The 21,150-nt window shown below is 37.7% G+C and overlaps 1 protein-coding gene across 4 annotated transcripts in view; it reads right to left on the bottom strand.

Moving 5' to 3' along the window:
• PRKCI (protein kinase C iota) overlaps positions 1-21,150 on the bottom strand; it is a 79,994-nt gene that overhangs the window by 53,824 nt on the left and 5,020 nt on the right. For 3 of the 4 annotated variants that reach the window (XM_079923383.1, XM_079923380.1, XM_079923381.1), the window contains one exon: positions 11,175-11,296. In XM_079923383.1, coding sequence (XP_079779509.1) covers positions 11,175-11,296 — 122 coding nt within the window. Of the gene's footprint in view, positions 1-11,174; positions 11,297-15,105; positions 15,163-21,150 lie in introns of those variants that run through there. The other variant, XM_079923382.1, reaches the window with a different exon arrangement.

Raw genomic sequence — 21,150 nt, 5'->3', positions numbered from 1 at the left:
AAAAAGGAGCATCAAAAATCTCCCAAAGAGGTGTCCTGCAGTACTTTACATACAGGTTCTCTCCCAGGCTCCAGATCCCATTACAATTTTCTCCTATGTTAAAACAAGGGCTATATTACCTACATTGCAAAGATAATGGCAAAGCTAAAGAGCATATATTTAAAGTCACTCATAGTATGCTTAGTTCATTATAGGTGTGGCTTTTAATATTGCACTTTGGTTGAAAGCCATGAGTGGAATTAACCAGTGTTAAAAGTATTGTAATAACCATATTTTAAAAAATCAATTTTTCTCTTTTGCTAGATATTGTCCTTTTGCCAGGCCAGCATCTGCTTGCTCTTGGTTGAAACCTAAGTTAGGTCAAGTATCTGCTTTCAATATGTACCTAGAGATTGATGCTTTTGAAAAACTACAAGGAAGTGTGAAAGTCAAGTTAATCACTGACATTGCGTATACTCACATCTGTTTTGTTTTCATTGGACTGAATGTCTTTGGTTCAGGTATTACCTTTTCAGGCCAACTGCTTAATGCCTGATAAAGCAGGACACATAACTCAGAAGCAGAACATTCCATGTAGAGTCATCATGAAACAAAAATGAGACAGAAAGCTATGTTTCAAAGCCCACTCAATTACTAAAGTCCAAATTCATATCCTAAAAAAGGCATACACCCAGAGTGAGATCTGCTCAGTTCAACGAATTTAAAGGTAATGAAATCTGTATATTAACCAGCAGGCCTGCTCTTTTTTCAATGCATTTACATTTTCTTTTCACCTATAAAAACAAAGAAATTAGAGCGGTGGCCCTCAAGGCATTTGGTAAATATGCAAGATCCAATTATTTATGAGATAACTTCACAAGGTGCTGAACATGACACACATATATAACACTAGTTATATTAGGTACTTTAGCATATGGCTGAATTCAGTGCCCCACATTTGAAAGAATCAACACAGCCTGAAACCAAAGTTGTCAATGTTTAATATTTGCCTGAGATAGCACCTTCCTGATAGATGATAGATAGATGATAGATCTTCCTGATCTTTGAGCCTGCCACAGATTTATAGATTCACTCTGTGCTCCCACCAAGACCTTCCTACTGCCACCCTGCCTCTGAATACTGGGTTCAAGACTTCTGAAAGTCACAGCCACTCCCTAAAGGGTTGCATTGCTTAAAATGCAGATTTGCAAAAATTTTCCAAGAATAATATGGTATTTAGGTGGTCATCCTTTCAATATTAGGCCCCATAACAGATAGTAATAGATTTCTGGCTTCTTGCTCCCTTTTTCTGGGAGGTGGAAATCAGTGGTTACAGAAGCATGTGCTATCCTATCAAGCTGCTCATCCTCAACTTCCACTTTTGGAGAAGATAAACTAACAGAAACTGGATTTAACCCTCCTCCTAAAACAACAGAAAAACTAGACAAAATAAATGAAAAAAAAAATGGTTCAAGATATTGGAAATCAAGCAATGAAGGATCAACTGTTTCCAAGTAACTTAAATGGTTATTTAAGTTACTATTTTTGAGCATCCCAGAACAAAGCTCAAAAATATCTACACAAATACAAATATATTCAACATCCAATAAGGCAAACGTCAAAATGTCCAGAATCCAATCAACTATAAGCAGGCACGTGAAGAAGCAGGAAAATATGACCCATAACAGGAGAAAGATCAATCAATTGAAATTGACCCCAAACTGACACCAATATAAGAACTTGTAAACATGGACATTAAAAGAGTTATAATTATATCTAATATGTGCAGAAGCTATGGGTATTGAGCATGTTAAGTAAACATGGAAGATATTTTAAAAGACCCAGATTTAATGTCTAGAAATAATGCTACAATTTCTGAAGTGAAAAATGCTCTAGAGGGAATTCATGGCAGATTAGACATTGCAGGAGAAAAGATTAGTGAACTTGAAAACATAGCTATAAAACTATACAAAATGAAATGCAGAGGAAAAGACTGAAAAAGGAAAAAAATAAAAGAACAGAGAGTTAGTGAGCTTTATGACAAGTTTGAGAAGCCTAATATACATGTAACTGGAATCCCTGAAAGAAGAATCTGGTGACAGAAAACAATATTTGAAGAGATAATGGCCAAAATTTTTCCAAATTTGATGAAAACTATGAACGCACGGATCCAAGTAGACCAACAAATCTCAAGACAAGAAACATGAAGAAAACTGAAATAAGGTCCATCATTATCAAATTGCTTCATCCAGTGATAAAGAGAAAAATCTTAAAAGCAGCCAAAGAGACACACTACATAAGAGAAACAAAGGTAAAGATGACAGCAGATTCTGCGTCAGAAACAATGCAGTACAAAACAGTGTACTGAATGAAAAAAAATTATCAACCTATAATTATTTACCCAGCAAAATTATCTTTCAAAAACAAAGATGACCTCAGGAATTCCCTGGCAGTCCAGTGGTTAGAACTCCATGCTCTCATTGCCCTGGGCCTGATTTCAATCCCCGGTTGGGGAACTAAGATCCCACAAGCCATGCCGTGTGGCCAAAAAAAACCAAAACCAAAAACAAACCAAAAAAAAAAAAAGCAAAAAAACAAAGGTGACCTAGAGGCAAATTCATAGAGACAGAAAGGCAAATTCATAGAGAGAGAAAGTGTAAGTGAGGTCACGAGGAGCTGGAGGAGTGGGAATGGAGCTGGAGGAGCTGGAGGAGGGGAGTTATTGTTTGATGGCTATAGAGTTTTTGTTTGAGATGATAAAAAACAAAAAGTTTTTGTTTGAGATGATAAAAAGTAGTGAGGATGGTTGCATGACATTCTGAATGTGCTTAAATGTCACTGAATTGTACACTTTAAAAAAGTTAAAATGGGGACTTCCCTCGTGGCGCAGTGGATAAGATTCTGCACTCCCAATGCAGGGGGCCTGGGTTTGATCCCTTGTTGGGGAACCAGATCCCGCATGCATGCCACAACTAAGAGTTCGCATGCTGCAACTAAGAAGCCCACGTGCCACAACTAAGGAGCCTGCAAGCCATAACTAAGGAGCCCATGAGCCACAACTATGGAGCCTGCCTGCCGCAACTAAGACTGAACACAGCAAATAAATAAATATTTTTTTTAAAAAAAAGGTTAAAATGGTAAAATTTTGTGTTATGTATGGTTTATGACAATTTTTTTAAAAAAGAATTTTAAAAAAGGAATATACTAGTTCTCCATCTACATAAGGCCCAGTAAAAAAAAAAAAAAAAAAAAAAAGAAATGGGAAGTTTCAAAATATGTGCTGAATAATGCCACTGATATAAATTTAAAAGCACATAAAGGGAATTCCCTAGCAGTCCAGTGGTTAGGACTCAGTGCTTTCACTGCAGTGGGCCCAGGGTTCAATCCCTGGTCAGGGAACTAAAATCCCTCAACCCACATAGCATGGCCAAAAAACTAAAATAAAATAAATAAAAGCACATAAAAACACTATACTTTGTCATGTATACATATAAAAAGTGACAGATTAGTGGTTGCTTAGGGGTTGAGGGATAGGAGTGCGAAGACAGTTTAGACTATAAACTTATTCTATGGTAGTAGTTGGCTCTTACAGAGGGAAGGAAGACAATGCAATTGGAGACGGGGTTGCCAACAAGAAGGACAGAACTTCGCAGAGACCAGAGCATGTTTGACAGCATGTCTGAGAGCCCTGGTGCCCTGCTGGACTCCTATGGTCTCTCTTGCTTCACCTCTCAACAAATCCCCACCTCACCACTGCAAGGCGTTTCTCCCAGGTGGGCCCCAGTCTGATCCTTTTGCATTTCAGGCATCACCACAGCCTGATATATAAATGGTAGCAGCCAGAATTTACTAGGTAGAATGTCTGGGGCATGGTGCTGGGGCAGAGGCCAGAGCTAAGAGAAGTGCTTGGGGACTTCTTAAAGTTAGCTATCTTCTCGTGGGGTCCTCTACCCGCTGGGAGTACAGGAAGACTTTCCAGGGACTACCAGGCATAGTTTTTTAAAGGTATCCATTTTCTCAACTTCCATATAAACTCCTTTCTAAAAACCATCTGCCTGAGAACATGCCTGGAGTGCAGTACCCCATCTCACCTCCTCAAATTTTTCTTTTCCTGTTTCACTAAAAAAAAAAAGCATATATACCTACCATATGATCCAGCCATTCCACCTCTAAGTATTTACCCAAGACAAAAGGAAATATATATTGATACAAAGACTTGTATGCGATTGCCACAGCACCTTTATTTATAATAGCCCCAAACTAGAAACAAAATCAATGTCCATCAACAGATGAACAGATAAACAAATTGTGGTACATCCACATGATGGAATACCACTCAGCAAAAAAAAAAAAAAAAAAAAAAAAAAAAGAACTACTGATACACACAAAACATGTATCAATAATTATGCTGAGTGAAAGAAGCCAGACCAAAAATGCAAACTAACCTATAGGGACAGAAAGCAGATCAGTAGTTGCCTGGAATAGAGGAGCAGGAGTGAGGAATTGCAAAGCAGACGGAAACATTAAGGGGTAATAGATATGTTCTCTACCTTGCTTGTGGTGATGGTTTCCTGGGTGTCAAACTTCATCAAATAGTATACTTACAATATGCACAGTTTATTGTATGTTAATTATACCTCAGTAAAGCTATTTTTAGAGGAGAAGTAAAGATACGGAAAAGCTAAAACAATTCATTACCAGCAAACCTTCACTACAGAAATGTTAAAGGAAGTTCTCCAAGCAGAAGGAAAATACCAGTTACAAAACAAGATCTGCTCAGAGGTACTCGGATTTTCTTTCTTATTGATGTTGATTTTCATTTTTGAATTTTCAGGTTTGGAGCCACAACACTGCTATCTAAATAACTGAAGTTACACTGAATATACATTCAGTCCAAAAGTTTTCACTCACTGTTTTTTCTGACACGATTACCGCTATCAGTGCATAGTGCTGGGGATTAAAAAAAAGTATGAAGAATGATTTACTATTTTAGTTCTTAACATACCAGCTAAAATTACACCAGACTGAAGATGTTTGGAAAACATCACATCAGAGAAATATGTTTCTTGCCATCCTAAGTATGGTTTTGTTGCATCTTGGCACTCTATGTTTCCCCCCATGATCAAATCAGATTTATAATGCAAGTCAGGAAGAAGCTTAACCTCCCAGAATCCAGAAACACTCCACGCTCTTTATGTCAAAGGAAGTTTATATTCATTTGAAATTTCCATGAAACTCACCTACTAGAGTCAACAAGACATGAATTAAAGTACTATATCCAAATAATACCCTCTCCCACTCTGCAAGTCACCTACATTTTCAACTGTTTCCCTCACATAGTCCTTTACAGGGTGTAAAAAAAAAGGAATTCACAAATGCTATTGGTAAAAGTATAACAAGGGGTACAATATTTTTGGAGGTCTATTTGGTACCACCTATCAACAAGGACACATTCCATTGCAGGGAATTTGCAAATAATATAGTACAAGTGTCCCCAAAATACATGCACAAAGATATTCCCTGCACCAGTATTTTTGACAAACTGCAAACTATCCAAATATCTATCAAGAGGGGATTAATTAAATAAGTTATGGTACAACATTGTTATATAATATTACATAGCCTTTAAGAGGAAAGAGATAAATCTACATGCACTGATATGGGGAATATCCTGGTGGTCCAGTGGTTAGGACTCCGCGCTCTCACTGCTGAGGGCCTGGGTTCAATCCCTGGTCAGGGAACTAAGATCCCACAAGCCACATGGCGTGGCCAAAAAAAAAAAAAACACCACGGATATGACAAGCTATCTACAAGATGGTAAGGGAAAAAACAGGTTAAATAACAGCTTGTATAATATTAGTCTATTTGTAAGACAGAAAAAAATTGTTACCCTATCCCTTCTAGTTGTATATTCACAGAAAGAGATACCATAAATTCGTTCATAGCAGCTATTTCTGGGGGTCTGAAGATCTCCAGAGACACTTTTTCCTTCAAAAAAATCAATATTTTTGTTAAAAAGCATGCATTATTCTCAAGAAAAACTTTAACAAGAAACAAAATACCCAAAGGCTAGTGACAGAAATTACTAGTGTCTAGTAAAAGAGAAGCGACACAGTTAAATTTAAACCGGGTATTCAGACCCTGAATAAATTAGAATTTATAGAATTAGAAATTTAGAAAATACTCAATATTAGATGTAATATTTTTAAAGCACATCCTTAAGGAAAAACAATCACTCTTATATAGGGAACTAAAAACTCACATTTATCATGCCCTGCCCCACACTCTCACTGCATATGAGAACCAGCATATGATTGTTACAAAACACTATTCATTCTAAAATGTTTAGTTAGATTAAGCAAACCAGTTTTTCCACATGCACATCAAAACAAATCAGTAAAACTAGTTTTGAACACAAAGAAGAATGGTTGTCATAAATCTGTGTAAAGAAATGAAGTATGACCTTTATTTGCTCTGATATAAAATCCCACAATTAAATGTTTAGCTTCTAGAACAATGTTTCTCATAAACCAGAGAAATCAAATTATAGACCTGTCTTCCACTGATCCTAGAGAAAATTTCTTCTCCATGTAAGCATGCCCCAATGCCTACATGGCTAAAAATAAAGATGAAAAATTACAACTGAAAAATAATTGCAAGGAACTCAAAAATAATTACTACTGGCTCTGTAAGCCTAAAATTAAGAAAAGACTGGTATCACAATTCACCATTGTAAAAAGGATCACATGGGAATCAACAGACCTTAATGAAAAGTTTAACCTTTACTTGAATGAGGCAAAGGCTACAGTTTTATAGTTTCCCCAGAAAATTAGGACACTTAATAGCTATTTAGAGAGAAAGAACTATGAGTTACACCTTTTTCACTTCACAGTTATGCCCGTTAATTGTGTGGTATTTCTGAACAATTTTATCAACTGTATCATGATCATCAAAAGCTACAAAAGCAAATCCTCTTTTCTCCACTCTCCCTGTCTTCCATGGTTGAAAGACCAACTTCTATGGTTTCAATCCTGCCATACTTTTCAAAGTAGTCTCTCATATTCTTCTGTATCTTCTTTAATACCACCAACAAAAAGTTTCTTCGCTTTCGGAAGGGCAGCAGGCTTTACAGAATCCTCTCTAGAAACAGCTCTCTTTGGTTCCACCAAACACCCATCAACCTCGGTGGTCCGGCACTCACTGCTACATCCACCTCTTCAACGCTAGAGTAGGTCACAAAACCAGAGGTCCTGGGAAGTTTTGTTTGGCGGTCTCTCATCACTGCACAATCCGTAAGTGTGCCCCATTTCTCAAAATGTTCTCTTAAACTGTAATCTGTAGTTTCCACGTTCAGACCTCCAATAAACAGTTTTCTCAACAGCGCTGGTTCCTTTGGATCATGGCCCTCCTCCTGGTGGCAGCAGGCTGGGAGTGACCTGGTGGTGGGTTTACCTCCATTTTGAGACCAGACTCACCTCTTCCAACTCCAGTTCAATATGGGACCGCCAGAACGAGGCCTCCCCATACTTTCAATTTAGTGAATTACTGCTCTTCCCCACACACCATGTTCTTCATACCTCTGTGCCTTTTTATATATTATTCTTTCTTTCTGGTTCTCCCCTCACCTACTCCACTTCAAAAACTTTTACTCTGTTATACGGTTAGTTCAAACTTTGCAAATATTTCAGGCATATGCGGATGCTCCTCTTTCTTTTGTATTCTGAGGCCCCTATGCATTTAGGTTCAACTGTCACATTTGTTCTTCACATGTCCATCTCCCTGTGGAGTTTGAGGATAGAAAGTATCTATCCTCAACACACACATATTCAATAAATGTTTTCTGAATCAAGTTTTTGCCACCACCTTTGAAGTAATGGTTGTCACAATCACTTTTACACTTTTTCTAAAACATTTTCTTTAAAGATATTTGCTGTAAAGTACTGTCAAATTATTGAAAGTAATCTCTTAAAATATAAGGCAACATATATTCAAAATTAACTAAAATGTAACACTATTTAATGAGATGTTTACCTTATTGCTGGAAAAAAGTCACATTAATTTCACTATATTTAAGAGTAAAAAGGGCAAAACAAAGTTGTACTCTTTGATACTCAAATACCTGAAGGAAAATAAGAATGGCATCAAATTTCTAATATACCTTTCCCTCCTTAAGTTAATTAGGACTTTTATTACATTTTAAAAATAGGGCTTCCCTGGTGGCACAGTGGTGGAGAATCCGCCTGCCAATGCAGGGGGCACAGGTTCGAGCCCTAGTCCGGGAAGGTCCCACATGCCATGGAGCAACCTGTGCCACAACTACTGAGCCTGCATTCTAGAGCCTGCAAGCCACAACTACTGAGCCCACATACCAGAACTACTGAAGCCCGCATGCCTAGAGCCTGTGCTCTGCAACGAGAGAAGCCACTGCAATGAGAAGCCTGCGCACCACAACAAAGGGTAGCCCCCGCTCACCTCAACTAGAGAAAGCCTGCGTTCAGCAACAAAGACACAATGCAGCCAAAAATAAATTAATTAATTAATTAAAAAAAAAGACAAAATGGTACCTTAAATCAAAAGCTTTTGACAAATTCAACACCCATTTATGATAAAAGCCCTCCAGAAAGTGGGCACAGAGGGAACCTACCTCAACATAATAAAGGCCATATATGACAAACCCACAGGAAACATCATTCACAATAGTGAAAAACTGAAAGTGTTTCCTCTAAGATCAGGAACAAGACAAGGATATCCACTCTTGCCACTATTATTCAACATAGTTTTGGAAGTCCTAGCCACGGCAATCAGAGGAGAAAAAGAAATAAAAGGAATCCAAACTGGAAAAGAAGTAAAACTGTCACTGCTTGCAGATGACATGATACTATACATAGAGAATCCTAAAGATGCCACCAGAAAACTACTAGAGCTAATCAATGAATTTGGTAAAGTTGCATGACATAAAATTAATGCACAGAAATCTCTTGCATTCCTATACACTAACAATGAAAGATCAGAAAGAGAAATTAAGGAAACAATCCCATTCACCATTGCAACAAAAAGAGTAAAATGCCTAGGCATAAACCTACCTAAGGAGGTAAAAGACTTGTACTCAGAAAACTATAAGACACTGATGAAAGAAATCAAAGATGACACAAACTGATGGAGAGATATACCATGTTCTTGGATTGGAAGAATCAACATTGTGAAAATGACTATACTACCCAAAGAAATCTACAGATTCAATGCAATCCCTAGCGGCATTTTTTTACAGACATAGAACAAAAAATCTTAAAATTTGTATGAAGACACAAAAGACCCCAAATACCCAATGTAATCTTGAGGGAAAAAAACAGAGCTGGAGGAATCAGACTCCCTGACTTCAGACTATACTACAAAGCTACAGTAATCAAGACAATATGGTACTGGCACAAAAACAGAAATATAGATCAATGGAACAGAATAGAAAACCCAGAAATAAACCCATGCACTTATGGTCAACTAATCTATGACAAAGAAGGCAAGGATATGCAATGGAGAAAAGACAGCCTCTTCAATAAGTGGTGTTGGGAACACTGGGCAGCTACATGTAAAAGAATGAAATTAGAACACTCCCTAACAGCATACACTAAAATGAACTCAAATAGTTTAAAGACCTAAATGTAAGACCAGACACTATAAAACTCTTAGAGGAAAACATAGGAAGAACACTCTTTGACATAAATCACAGCAAGATCTTTTTTGACCCACCTCCTAGAGTAATGGAAATAAAAACAAAAATAAACAAATGGGACCTAATGAAACTTAAAAGCTTTGCACAGCAAAGGAAACTATAAACAAGATGAAAAGACAACTCTCAGAATGGGAGAAAATATTTGCAAATGAATCAATGGACAATGGATTAATCTCCAAAATATATATACAGCTCATGCAGCTCAATATTAAAAAAGCAAGCAACCCAATCCAAAAAGGGCAGAAGACCTAAATAGACATTTCTCCAAAGAAGACATGCAGATGGCCAAGAGGCACATGAAAAGCTGCTCAACATCACTAATTATTAGAGAAGTGCAGATAAAAATTACAATGAGGTATCACCTCACACCAGTTAGAATGGGCATCCTCAGAAAATCTACAAACAACAAAAGCTGGAGAGGATGTGGAGAAAAAGGAATCCTCTTGCACTTTTGGTGGGAATGTAAATTGATACAGCCACTATGGAGAACAGTATGGAGGGTCCTTAAAAAACTAAAAATAGAGTTACCATATGACCCAGCAATCCCACTACTGGGCATATACTCAGAAAAAAACATAATTCAAGAAGATACATGTACCACAATGTTCATTGCAGCACTATTTACAATAGCCAGGTCATGGAAGCAACCTAAATGCCCATCGACAGACGAATGGATAAAGAAGATGTGGTACATATATACAATGGAATATTACTCAGCCATAAAACGGAATGAAATTGGGTCATTTGTAGAAACGTGGATGGACCTAGAGACTGTCATACAGAGTGAAGTAAGTCAGAAAGAGAAAAACAAATATCGTATATTAACGCATATATGTGGAATCTAGAAAAAATGGTACAGATGAACTGGTTTGCAGGGCAGAAATAGAGACACAGATGTAGAGAACAAACATATGGACACCAAGAGGGGAAAGCAGGTTGGGGGGGATGAAATGGGAGACTGGGATTGACATATATACACTAATATGTATAAAATAGATAACTAATAAAAAATATCAAATAGAAGGAGAGCAAAATAAAAAAAGTGCACAGTCTGCTTCCCTTAAGCACTACCAGTATACTTTGCATTTAAGTTGCTTACGTGCAGTCTTGAGCAATAGATTCTAAAAGCTACAAATTTTTTTTTTTTTTTTTTTTTTTTTGCGGTACGCGGGACTCTCACTGTTGTGACCTCTCCCGGTGCGGAGCACAGGCTCCGGACACGCAGGCTCAGCGGCCATGGCTCACAGGCCCAGCCGCTCAGCGGCATGTGGGATCTTCCCGGACCAGGGCACGAACCCGTGTCCCCTGCATCGGCAGGCGGACTCTCAACCACTGCGCCACCAGGGAAGCCCAAAGCTACAAAATTTTGATTGGTTGAAATTAAATATAGCTTTATTGTTTAAAGAAATTACAAAATGGTATCTTAAATCAAATGTTCACACAGACAGCCGTCTCTTTATTCACTCACCTTCTTCATCTATCCATTTCATGGTGAAGAGCTGTTCGGTGTCAAAAGAACACATGTCTCGAACCTCATTACAAAGGCCCTCAAAGGAGATTGAAGGTTCAAAATGTGTTATCATGATATCCCTGAAAAAGAAAAGGAGTTTTAAGTTAGACAATGACTAAGACTAATAATGCTCTACATATTACTGAATGCCTGACCATTTGATGGACTTCAGTTATTTTGTGTGCACGAGCCTGTGCAGCTTCCAGTAAACTATCTCTGTAAAAAATAAAATACCAACATTGAATAATGCTTAAAGATTAAAATAGTGATTTTGTGAGAAACCTTAATTCAATCTCCCCTCCTCATTCAGGAAGCCCACCCTAACTGCTCTAACAGATAGTAGTTCCACTTTTGCTTTAATGTTAGTTATCAGAAGCTCACTCTTTTGTGAGGCATTCCACTCCACAAACAGCTCTATTACTGACAAACTCTTCATTATACTTAACTGAAATCTCTTTCAATCTCTAGTCCTAGATCTCCCCTCCCCCAAAAGTTTACCTTCATCCAAGAGATGGCCCTTCAAAAATTTGACAAAGGTCTGTCATGTCCTCTTCCTCAGCCCTGACTTCCATGGATTAATCACCCAGATTAACAACTCATTTGCCAAAATTCGTTTTAAAATAGGATTCATATTTTAAGGTAGACACCAAAAAAAATGAAGGAATCGACATAAACATGTGTTTATTTTTATATTACTGTTGGATAAGTCATAGTACTTAAATAAATCCACCTAGCAGCTATTCACAACGAGACTTAAAAACATAACAAAATGTTTTAGAACAGAAGCCTGGGTTTTCCTCCAGGGACCCATAAGAAGGCTCCCTGTGATCTAATCTCCATGTCGTAGCCAGCCACAGTCATCCTTTCAAAGGTAAGTCAAACAGACCGAATGACTCTTAATTTAACACACATATAGTGACCTCTGTCATAAGGGTTTTACAAAATTAATGTAGTTCATGTCTTTCCTTTGTTTTAAACTCTCCAAATGTCTTTCCCCAAAGTAAAGGGAAATCCAAAGTCTCTAGCAGGGTCTACAAGGCCCTGTGTGAATGGCCCTAGCTGCCCCTCTGACCTACCTCTTCTATCACTGGACAGATAAACCGATGTTTATAGTCTACCATCTACCCCAGCTTGATTAAACTAGGAATTTTGTTCATTATATTCCTAGTGGCCAACACGGTGTCTAGCACAGAATGGGTATTCAATAAATATTTGTTGAAGAAAGGAAGGAAATGACACTGTGTTAGGGACTGTGCAAGCACACATGTGTAGTTGGAACGCAGAACACAGAGTAAGAAATAAGGTATTAAAAATTTTAGACATGTGCAAAAAAGTTAAAACTGCAGTCTTTAGGGGCTTTAAGCAGAAAGCCACACATAGAAACTAAATGGCCTTTTCTTGATAATCATTCTCTTTCTAAGCATCTCATGGTTTTCTACCCCTGCCTCTAGGAACCCTCTTGCCTTAGCTTTCATAACAGTCTGCTTCCCTGGCTCCCTTTCTACTATTCTGAACACTTATTAAGTCTCCTCTATCTCCAATCACAAGACATTCTTCACAACCTCTCTCATTCATTGTCTCTCTCTTTCTGAAACCTAATTCACATTCAATGTTTTAACTATTATCTCTATGTAAGGGTCTCCTAAATCTGTAATTCCAACTCTCTCTGTGGTATTTAAGACTCTTGATAAGCTTGTTCCAAGCTTGTTCCAATTTCTATTCTCAATGTGATCGCACCATTCCCGATACAAACTCTTTATTACAGACATCTGTTTACTCAAACCACCACACATAAGACCTTGATGATCTAAGTTTTAATCCTGATCTGTCCTCAGTTTAAGGAGGGAGGTGGGGATCTTTCTTTAACATCAACCTTCTTTCTTCAACATCAACTTTTTTCTTCAATATCAACTTCCATTAAAACTTTTTCAACCACATAAGCCTGATGGTCTATACTTCTAAACCTGTCCAACATGTATCTTATGTTCCAATTTTTGTTATTCAACTAATTATATACACACATCCTTAGCTAGATTATAAACAGCTGGAAGATAAAAATTCTTGACTTTTTAATATATTCACATAACTATTTATATAATAGGGACTCAAATATTTCTTAACTGAATGTAGAAGTAGTATTTTCCAGGAGAAACCCAACTTCTAAAAAGTGCACTCTTGACAAGGAAATATCACTGTTTATGTTTCCTTAGCCTATAAACATGTGCAGAATATTTAGCATGTTTCAGATGTTTGAACAAACATCTTATATGATCTTCATAATAACTGTCAAACTAGACCTACTAATCCTGTTTTACAGATTTAAAAAGCTTAGCACAGGGGAATATTTGCCAGAGTCTCACAGTTAGAAAACAGAATGCAAATTCAAATCCACATCTCCTAATGACACTCGTGGTGGATGCTGTGATCTGACCTGCCGGCTCTCCACCCCACCTCCAGAATCCCCCATTAGCAATGGAGCATTTGTCATCCCAGCTACCAGGAGTGCTACCGGTAGACATCCCCAGTCTTCAGCCTCTTTCAGAGATGTGACTGCTCGCCTATAGTCAAATCCCCTTCCTGGTCAGCCCACAACCAACAGCCAATTCAATATGGGGGTATAAAGGTCCCAGACGTGACTCAGGAAAGCTCTGAAGTGTCAACTCATCTTCAGAACTCCCTGGAGGGTCAACTAAGACTTCTGTAGGGACTTCAGGGCATCTTGATTTTTTCCTACCTAAGCTTGCTTCTCCCCTTCTCTTCCATAGCTGTCAACCCCAAAAGCACTCCTGAAAAGCCACCTGCATGCTAATCTGCAACACCACCTCCCACAGCAGCATCCACCCAACCCACAGCTATCATTAGATGTTATTTTGTGACAAAAGCATAATGGATACAGTCAGTCAATTTCACTTTTAAGAGTTTGGCTAGGGACTTCCCTGGTGGTGCAGTGGATAAGAATCCGCCTACCAATGCAGGGGACACAGGTTCGATCCTTGGTCCGGGAAGATCCTACATGCCACGGAGCAACTGAGCCCATGCGCCACAGCTACTGAGCCCGTGAGCCACAACTACTGAAGCCCGCTAGCCACAACTACTGAAGCCCACGTGCCTAGAACCCAGGCTCCGCAAAAAGAGAAGCCACCACAACAAAGGATAGCCCCTGCTCGCCACAACTAGAGAAAGCCCCTGCACAGCAACAAAGACCCAATGCAGACAAAAAATAAAAATAAATAAATTAAAAAAAAAAAGTTTGGCTAATAAAAACTGTAACCCTTGTTTCCGAGATTAAATGGGTCTACTTTAGTGTATGAAGCTAGTTAATTGTTTTTTATTCTTCAGAGAAAATACGTTGCCAGCATATATAAATTATACATATTTTACAGTCTGTCTCCCCCAACTAAACATGCGAGCAGGCATTTTGTTTTGCTCACTGCTGCATCACCAATATCTGAAGCAGCGTCTGGCTCAGAATGGATGTTCAATTAATATATGTTGAGTGAACGGAGGTGTCATATGTTGGTCTCTAAAAAAAGCATGAGGAAATGTAAAATAAAAAGCATTCCAGGGCTTCCCTGGTGGCGCAGCGGTTGAGAGTCCGCCTGCCGATGCAGGGAACACGGGTTCGTGACCCGGTCTGGGAAGATCCCACATGCCGCGGAGCGGCTGGGCCCATGAGCCATGGCCGCTGAGCCTGCGCGTCCAGAGCCTGTGCTCCGCAATGGGAGCAGCCACAGCAGTGAGAGGCCCGCGTACCATGAAAAAAACAACAACAAAAAAAAGCATCCCACAATGGATGAGTGACATATACGAGGCAACCATAGTATAATGGTTAAGACCATGAGAGCTAAAGCCAGTATGCTTGGGTTTGAATCCAGGTTCTATCACTTACCAGCTGTATAACCTTAGGTGATTTATTTAACTTCTCTGTTGGTTCAATTTCCTCATCTATAAAATGAGAATAATATTATCTCCTATGATATTATAAGGATTTAATGGATTAAGTGAATTCATGCTTAAAATACTTATAATAGTACCTAGCATATAGCATACTCTAAATGTGTTCAATAAATTTTAAAACATTATTAATTCATATAACACTTTAAATAGAAGTGCACCCTTATTAGATAAAAATAATCCAACCTTCTAAAAAATACACAGAAAAACAAAACAAAAGAAAACAAAAATAGATGCTTCTGGTTTAAAATGGTGGAGGGAACAAACATCTATAATCTTTCATCCTAAGGGCCTAATGAAATGACAGAAAACTGAAATGACAAGTTTATCAAAGTCTTAGAACACGAAAACGGCAGCAGCAGCAGACCAAAAAGTATGAGAAAATCCTAGATGATTGAAAACAGATGGGATAAAATTTACGGAGAAAACATACCAGCCCCCAAAACTAAAGTTAACAGGAACCCTTAAAAGAAGTTTTACTGACACATGATTACTTTTCCTTCTCTAAGCATCTAAACACACTTCTTGGCTTTTCAAGTGCATCACACTTACATAAAAATTCATTATAAATGCTTTTTAAAATTACTTAAAAAAAATAGGAGTTAAAGAACAGAATAATGTTATAAACCTTTACAATATAAAAATTACCAAGAAAAATCAAGATGTAGAGAAAGCAAAAGGAAGTGTAAATTCAAAAATGTCTCTTTCTTAGTGGAGAGTCAATATATTTACAACTAATAATTAAATGTAAAAGCAGGGGACAAGAAAAAAACAAATAACTTGAAACTTAAAAACAGTCAAAGGACTTGAACAGACACTTCTCCAAAGAGGATATACAAATGGCCAACAAGCTTAGCAAAAAGATGTTCAGGGAAATGCAAGAGGGAAGAGATATGGGGATAGATGTATATGTATAACTGATTCACTTTGTTGTAAAGCAGAAACTAACACACCATTGTCAAGCAATTATACTCCAATAAAGATGTTAAAAAAAAAAAGATGTTTATCATCACTAATTATTAGAGAAATGTAAATCAAAACTATAATGATACAGCAGAAATTAACACAACATTGTAAATGAACTATACGCCAATAAGAGAAAAACATAATGAAAGGTCACCTTACATCCATTAGGATGGCTACTATGAAAAAAACAGAACGAGTATAATCGAAGATGTGGAGAAATTAGCACCTTGTGCTCTGTTGGTGGGAATGAAAAATGGTGCAGCAGCTATAGAAAACAGTATGGATGCTCCTCAAAAAAATTAAAAATAGTATTTCCATATGATCCAGCAATTCCACTTCTGGGTACATATATCCAAAAGAACTGAAAACAGGGAATCCAAAAGATATTTGTACATCCACATTCATAGCAGCATTATTCACAATAGCCAAAAGGTGGAGGCAACCCAAGTGTCCACTGACGGATGAATACATAAACTAAATGTGATATATAAATACAAAGAAATATTACTCAGCATTAAAGAGAAAGGAAATTCTGACACATGCTACAATATGAATGAAGCTTGAAGACGTTATGTTAAATGAAATAAGCCAGCCACAAAAAGACAAACACTGTATGACTCCATTTATATGAAGTATCTAGAGTAGTCAAATTCATAGAAACAGACAACAGAAGAGTAGTTGCCAGGGGTTGGGGGTTGGAGAAGAATGGGAGAGTTGTTAGTATGTAGTTTCAGTTTTGCAAAATGAAAAAGTTCTGGAGATTGGTCACATAACAATGTGAATATAATTAACACTGCTCAACTGTACACTTAAAAATGGTTAAGATGGTCAATTAAAATTTTTTTACCACAATTATAAATAAAAAAGAAAAGCGGGAGGAGGTATATTATTTAAGTTATAAATGTAACCACAAGAAAAACTAAAAATAGTCAGGAGAGGAGGCAATGAAGAAGTGCTAAATTCCTCATCTTCCATACTGATCAACAGATATAATAAAAGAAAGCAGAATTTTAATAGTAGTTAACTCTAGGTGGTGGAACAGGGGATTAAGGAGAGACTAGAGATGGAAAGAAGATGTACTTTGTATTGGGTTGGCCAAAAAGTTCATTTGGGTTTTTAAGATGTTAGGGAAAAACCTGAACGACCTTTTTGGCCAAACCAATACTTAGACCTTTCTGAACGGCATAGAATATTATTATTTTTTCTACCATGTAAAGGTATGATTTTATGATAATTATAAATAAGATATAAAACAAATTTAAATGACTGTTATAAATTTTAAAAATTGTTTTAATTTTTTTTTAAGATTTGTTTTGATGTGGATCATTTTTAAAGTCTTTGTTGAATTTGTTACAATATTGCTTCTGGTTTCTTTTTTTTTTTTTTTAAATTTATTTTTGGCTGTGTTGGGTCTTCGATGTTGGGGGCAGGCTATCCTTAGTTGCAGCAAGTGGGGGCTACTCTTCGTCGTGGTGTGTGGGCTTCTCACTGAGGTGGCTTCTCTTGTTGCGGACCACAGGCTCTAGGCATGCGGGCTTCAGTAGTTGTGGCACACGGGCTCAGTAGTTGTGGCTCACGGGCTCTAGAGAGCAGGCTCAGTAGTTGTGGTGCACAGGCTTAGTTGCTCCACGGCATGTGTGATCTTCCTGGACCAGGGCTCGAACCCGTGTCCCCTGCATTGGCAGGAGGATTCTTAACCACTGCACCACCAGGGAAGTCCTTGCTTCTGTTTTATGTTTTGGTTTTTTGGCTGCGAGGCATGTGGGATCTTAGCTCCCTGACCAGGGATCGAACCCACACCCCCTGCAATGGAAGGCAAAGTCTTAACCACTGGACCACCAGGGAAGTCCCTGTTTTAATTATTTTTAAAATTTATATTTTAAACAGTATATTTTAATAGTATATATAGTATATGTTTAAATATATTTTAAATATATTTTAAAATAGCTCCTTCTTCTAGTGACATTAAAAGGGAACTTGCTGGGGCTTCCCTGGTGGCGCAGTGGTTGAGAATCTGCCTGCCAATGCAGGGGACATGGGTTCGAGCCCTGGTCTGGGAAGATCCCACATGCCGCGGAGCAACTGGGCCTGTGAGCCACAACTACTGAGCCTGCGCATCTGGAGCCTGTGCTCCGCAACAAGAGAGGCCACAACAGTGGGAGGCCCGCGCACTGCGATGAAGAGTGGCCCCCGCTTGCCACAACTAGAGAAAGCCCTCGCACAGAAATGAAGACCCAGCACGGCCAAAAATAAATACATAAATTAATTATTTTTAGAAAAGGGAACCTGCTTACCTTAAAGCAATTTTTCTTTCAAAATATCCTCAAGGTTACTAGTATGAGGGGGTGAGGATTCAGAGAGTATATTTTAGAATTAAATCAGAAGAGAAGAAAAGGCTCCCACTGAATTTCCCTGGCAAAGAACAAGCGTGACATTATCTTTTTTGAATGCAAGGAGAAAAAGTTAGTATGATCAGATGTCATCAAAATAAGACTTCCTTATTAAGGTCCACACGTAGTTAAAATTAACAAATACGTAAGCACATCTCCAAACAACAGGGAATTTTCAGAAACCTTATTTTTCAAGAGCTGTAAAATATTTATCAGAAAATACAAATTTTCTTTTTTTTTTTTTTGCAGTACGCGGGCCTCTCACTGCTGTGGCCTCTCCCGTTGCGGAGCACAGGCTCCGGACACACAGGCTCAGCAGCCATGGCTCATGGGGCCCAGCCGCTCCGTGACATGTGGGATCTTCCCGGACCAGGGCACGAACCCGTGTCCCCTGCATCGGCAGGCGGACTCTCAACCACTGCGCCACCAGGGAAGCCCAGAAAATACAAATATTTTTAAAACATGTGTAATCCTTTAAAAGTAATAAGTACATACATCCTAAAGGGACTCAATGAAGGAGTCATGATTTACCAACTGCCACTCCTTAAGTTCCAGGAACTAAAACATTTAAGGGAGTTTCTTATAAATAACTCTCCAAGTAATTGGAAGGCACCATGTTCATATACCCCACAATCACCAAATCCTTATTATAGTACCAAAGCTAAAAGTAAGCTGCAAAATAAAGATATTACTTCTAAAGGTACAAAACAAATCATGCATGGAAGATTCTTATTTTTCCTGGTTTTAACTTCAGTGTTGGCATAAATTAGCTTACCACTGGACTTCAACAGAATACAGTCTGCTTCACCACAAAGATGCCCAAAATGGCAAATTCAGATATAGTTTTAGCTGAATTTAAAAAAAAAAAGCATTTTTGCTTCAGCGGTCAAACAGTTTTAAGCATTCATTATGTTCCTATGTTCTAAAATATAGAAACTAAAGTTTTTCCTTAGGACTAATTGCTTTTAAAAATAAACCTGAAAAAGAACCATATTCAGTCCTTCTGCTTTCTCAACATAAGCTTCTCTCCTAAATTAAATATAGTACAATCAGAGAAAAAAGAGTTTTGTAGGCAGGATTATCCATGGATGGTAAAATTACTGGGTCAAAGGTTTTAAGGAAATATTCATAACCCCCTCAAATTAATTGTTAATTATAAGAAAACCATAATGAAACTTCCATTTTTAAAAATCAAGGAGATAGAAAATTGACTTGAAAAGAATAACTGTGAAATATGAATTTGACAATAAAGAAAAAAGTAATCTTAAAAACCCCATCAATACAGTAAAAGGGTAAAGGGAAATTTCTCTGAAGGGTAAGACTCAGCTTTGTATTATGCTTTACTAAGCCTCGAAGTTATCATCCATAAAATGGAGATAATGATATCTACCTCTCAATATTGTTTAAAAAAAAGTTAGCATTTTTTGCCAATTGTATTTGCAAAAATTTTAAAGACCAATAACATGCAATGGGAGCATAAGGAAAATGCTTCATTTGTACACTTGCTGGGAATGTCAATTGATACATTTTTGGAAGATAATATCAAGTTTTAAAGCAGGCATATCTTTGACCATGTTTGCAAGAATACATATTAACTATAAGGATGTTCCTTCAACATGATTTGACAAAGCGATTTAACGAAAGTTCATCAATCAGAAAAAAAGATTAAATGAACTGTGGTATAACAATACTATGGAACACTATGTACCAATTATAATGAAAGAGGTGGATTGCTCTATCTGTATGTATCTACCTATTTATCTGTCTATCCTGACATGGAAAAATGACCATGAATGAAAAAACTCAAGTTAAAGAAACATGTATAGAAATATGAACCCATTTATTGGAAAAATAAAAGGGTGTGTCTGTATGTATACACACACCTACACTTACAGATATATTGATATGATGTAGAATATCCCCAACTGTTAACAATGGCTATCCCTATGAAGAGGGGGTGAGAGCCTACTTTATATATCTCTGTATTTTTAAAATTTAGCTTTAGTGCCTTGTCTTTGTGATCTGTATTTGGCCATTGGTGGCATTTTTGTTCCTATCATCATTCTCAGCCATACTCCTACATAGGTTAGCTGTCATGCAGAGTGCTGGGGACACAGAGCAGGCACACAAAAAACGGTTGGTCAGTTAATTCTGGACATTTCCCCCTGGATGCTCCCAAAGCACCCTGAGTTCAAAATTTGATTACTTGTTCCAGGTAATTAATTACCCTCTCTAATAAATCTCTTTCTTTTCTATTCCCTAGTCTCTCCAAATGAGAAATCCATGTCTGACTCAGACCCTCTCTCTTCTCCACAGGCAATCATTCTCTAATTCATATTGACTCTACCCCCTAAAATTGCCATTGAATCCATATCCTCTTTTCCAACTCCTCAGAATCTCTCACTTGGACTACTTCCAAAGCCACCAGATTAGTCTCATCCATTGCTAATTCGTCTACTATACTGGTTCCAAGAGTGATCTTTCTAAAATAAAAATCTAAACCGTGCATCCCTCTTACTTAAAACCTTCACCAACAAGAAAAAGTCTGAAGCCCAAAGTATGATATTCGAGAGTCTTCATGATCTAGTGCTTGTGAACCTTCTTATTAGCTCACTTCTCATCAG

Source organism: Stenella coeruleoalba, assembly GCF_951394435.1.
Source record: "Stenella coeruleoalba genome assembly, chromosome: 5".
Lineage (NCBI taxonomy): Eukaryota > Metazoa > Chordata > Mammalia > Artiodactyla > Delphinidae > Stenella > Stenella coeruleoalba.
Note: the sequence above shows the minus strand (reverse complement) of the source record. Positions and strands in the feature narration are given on the sequence as shown.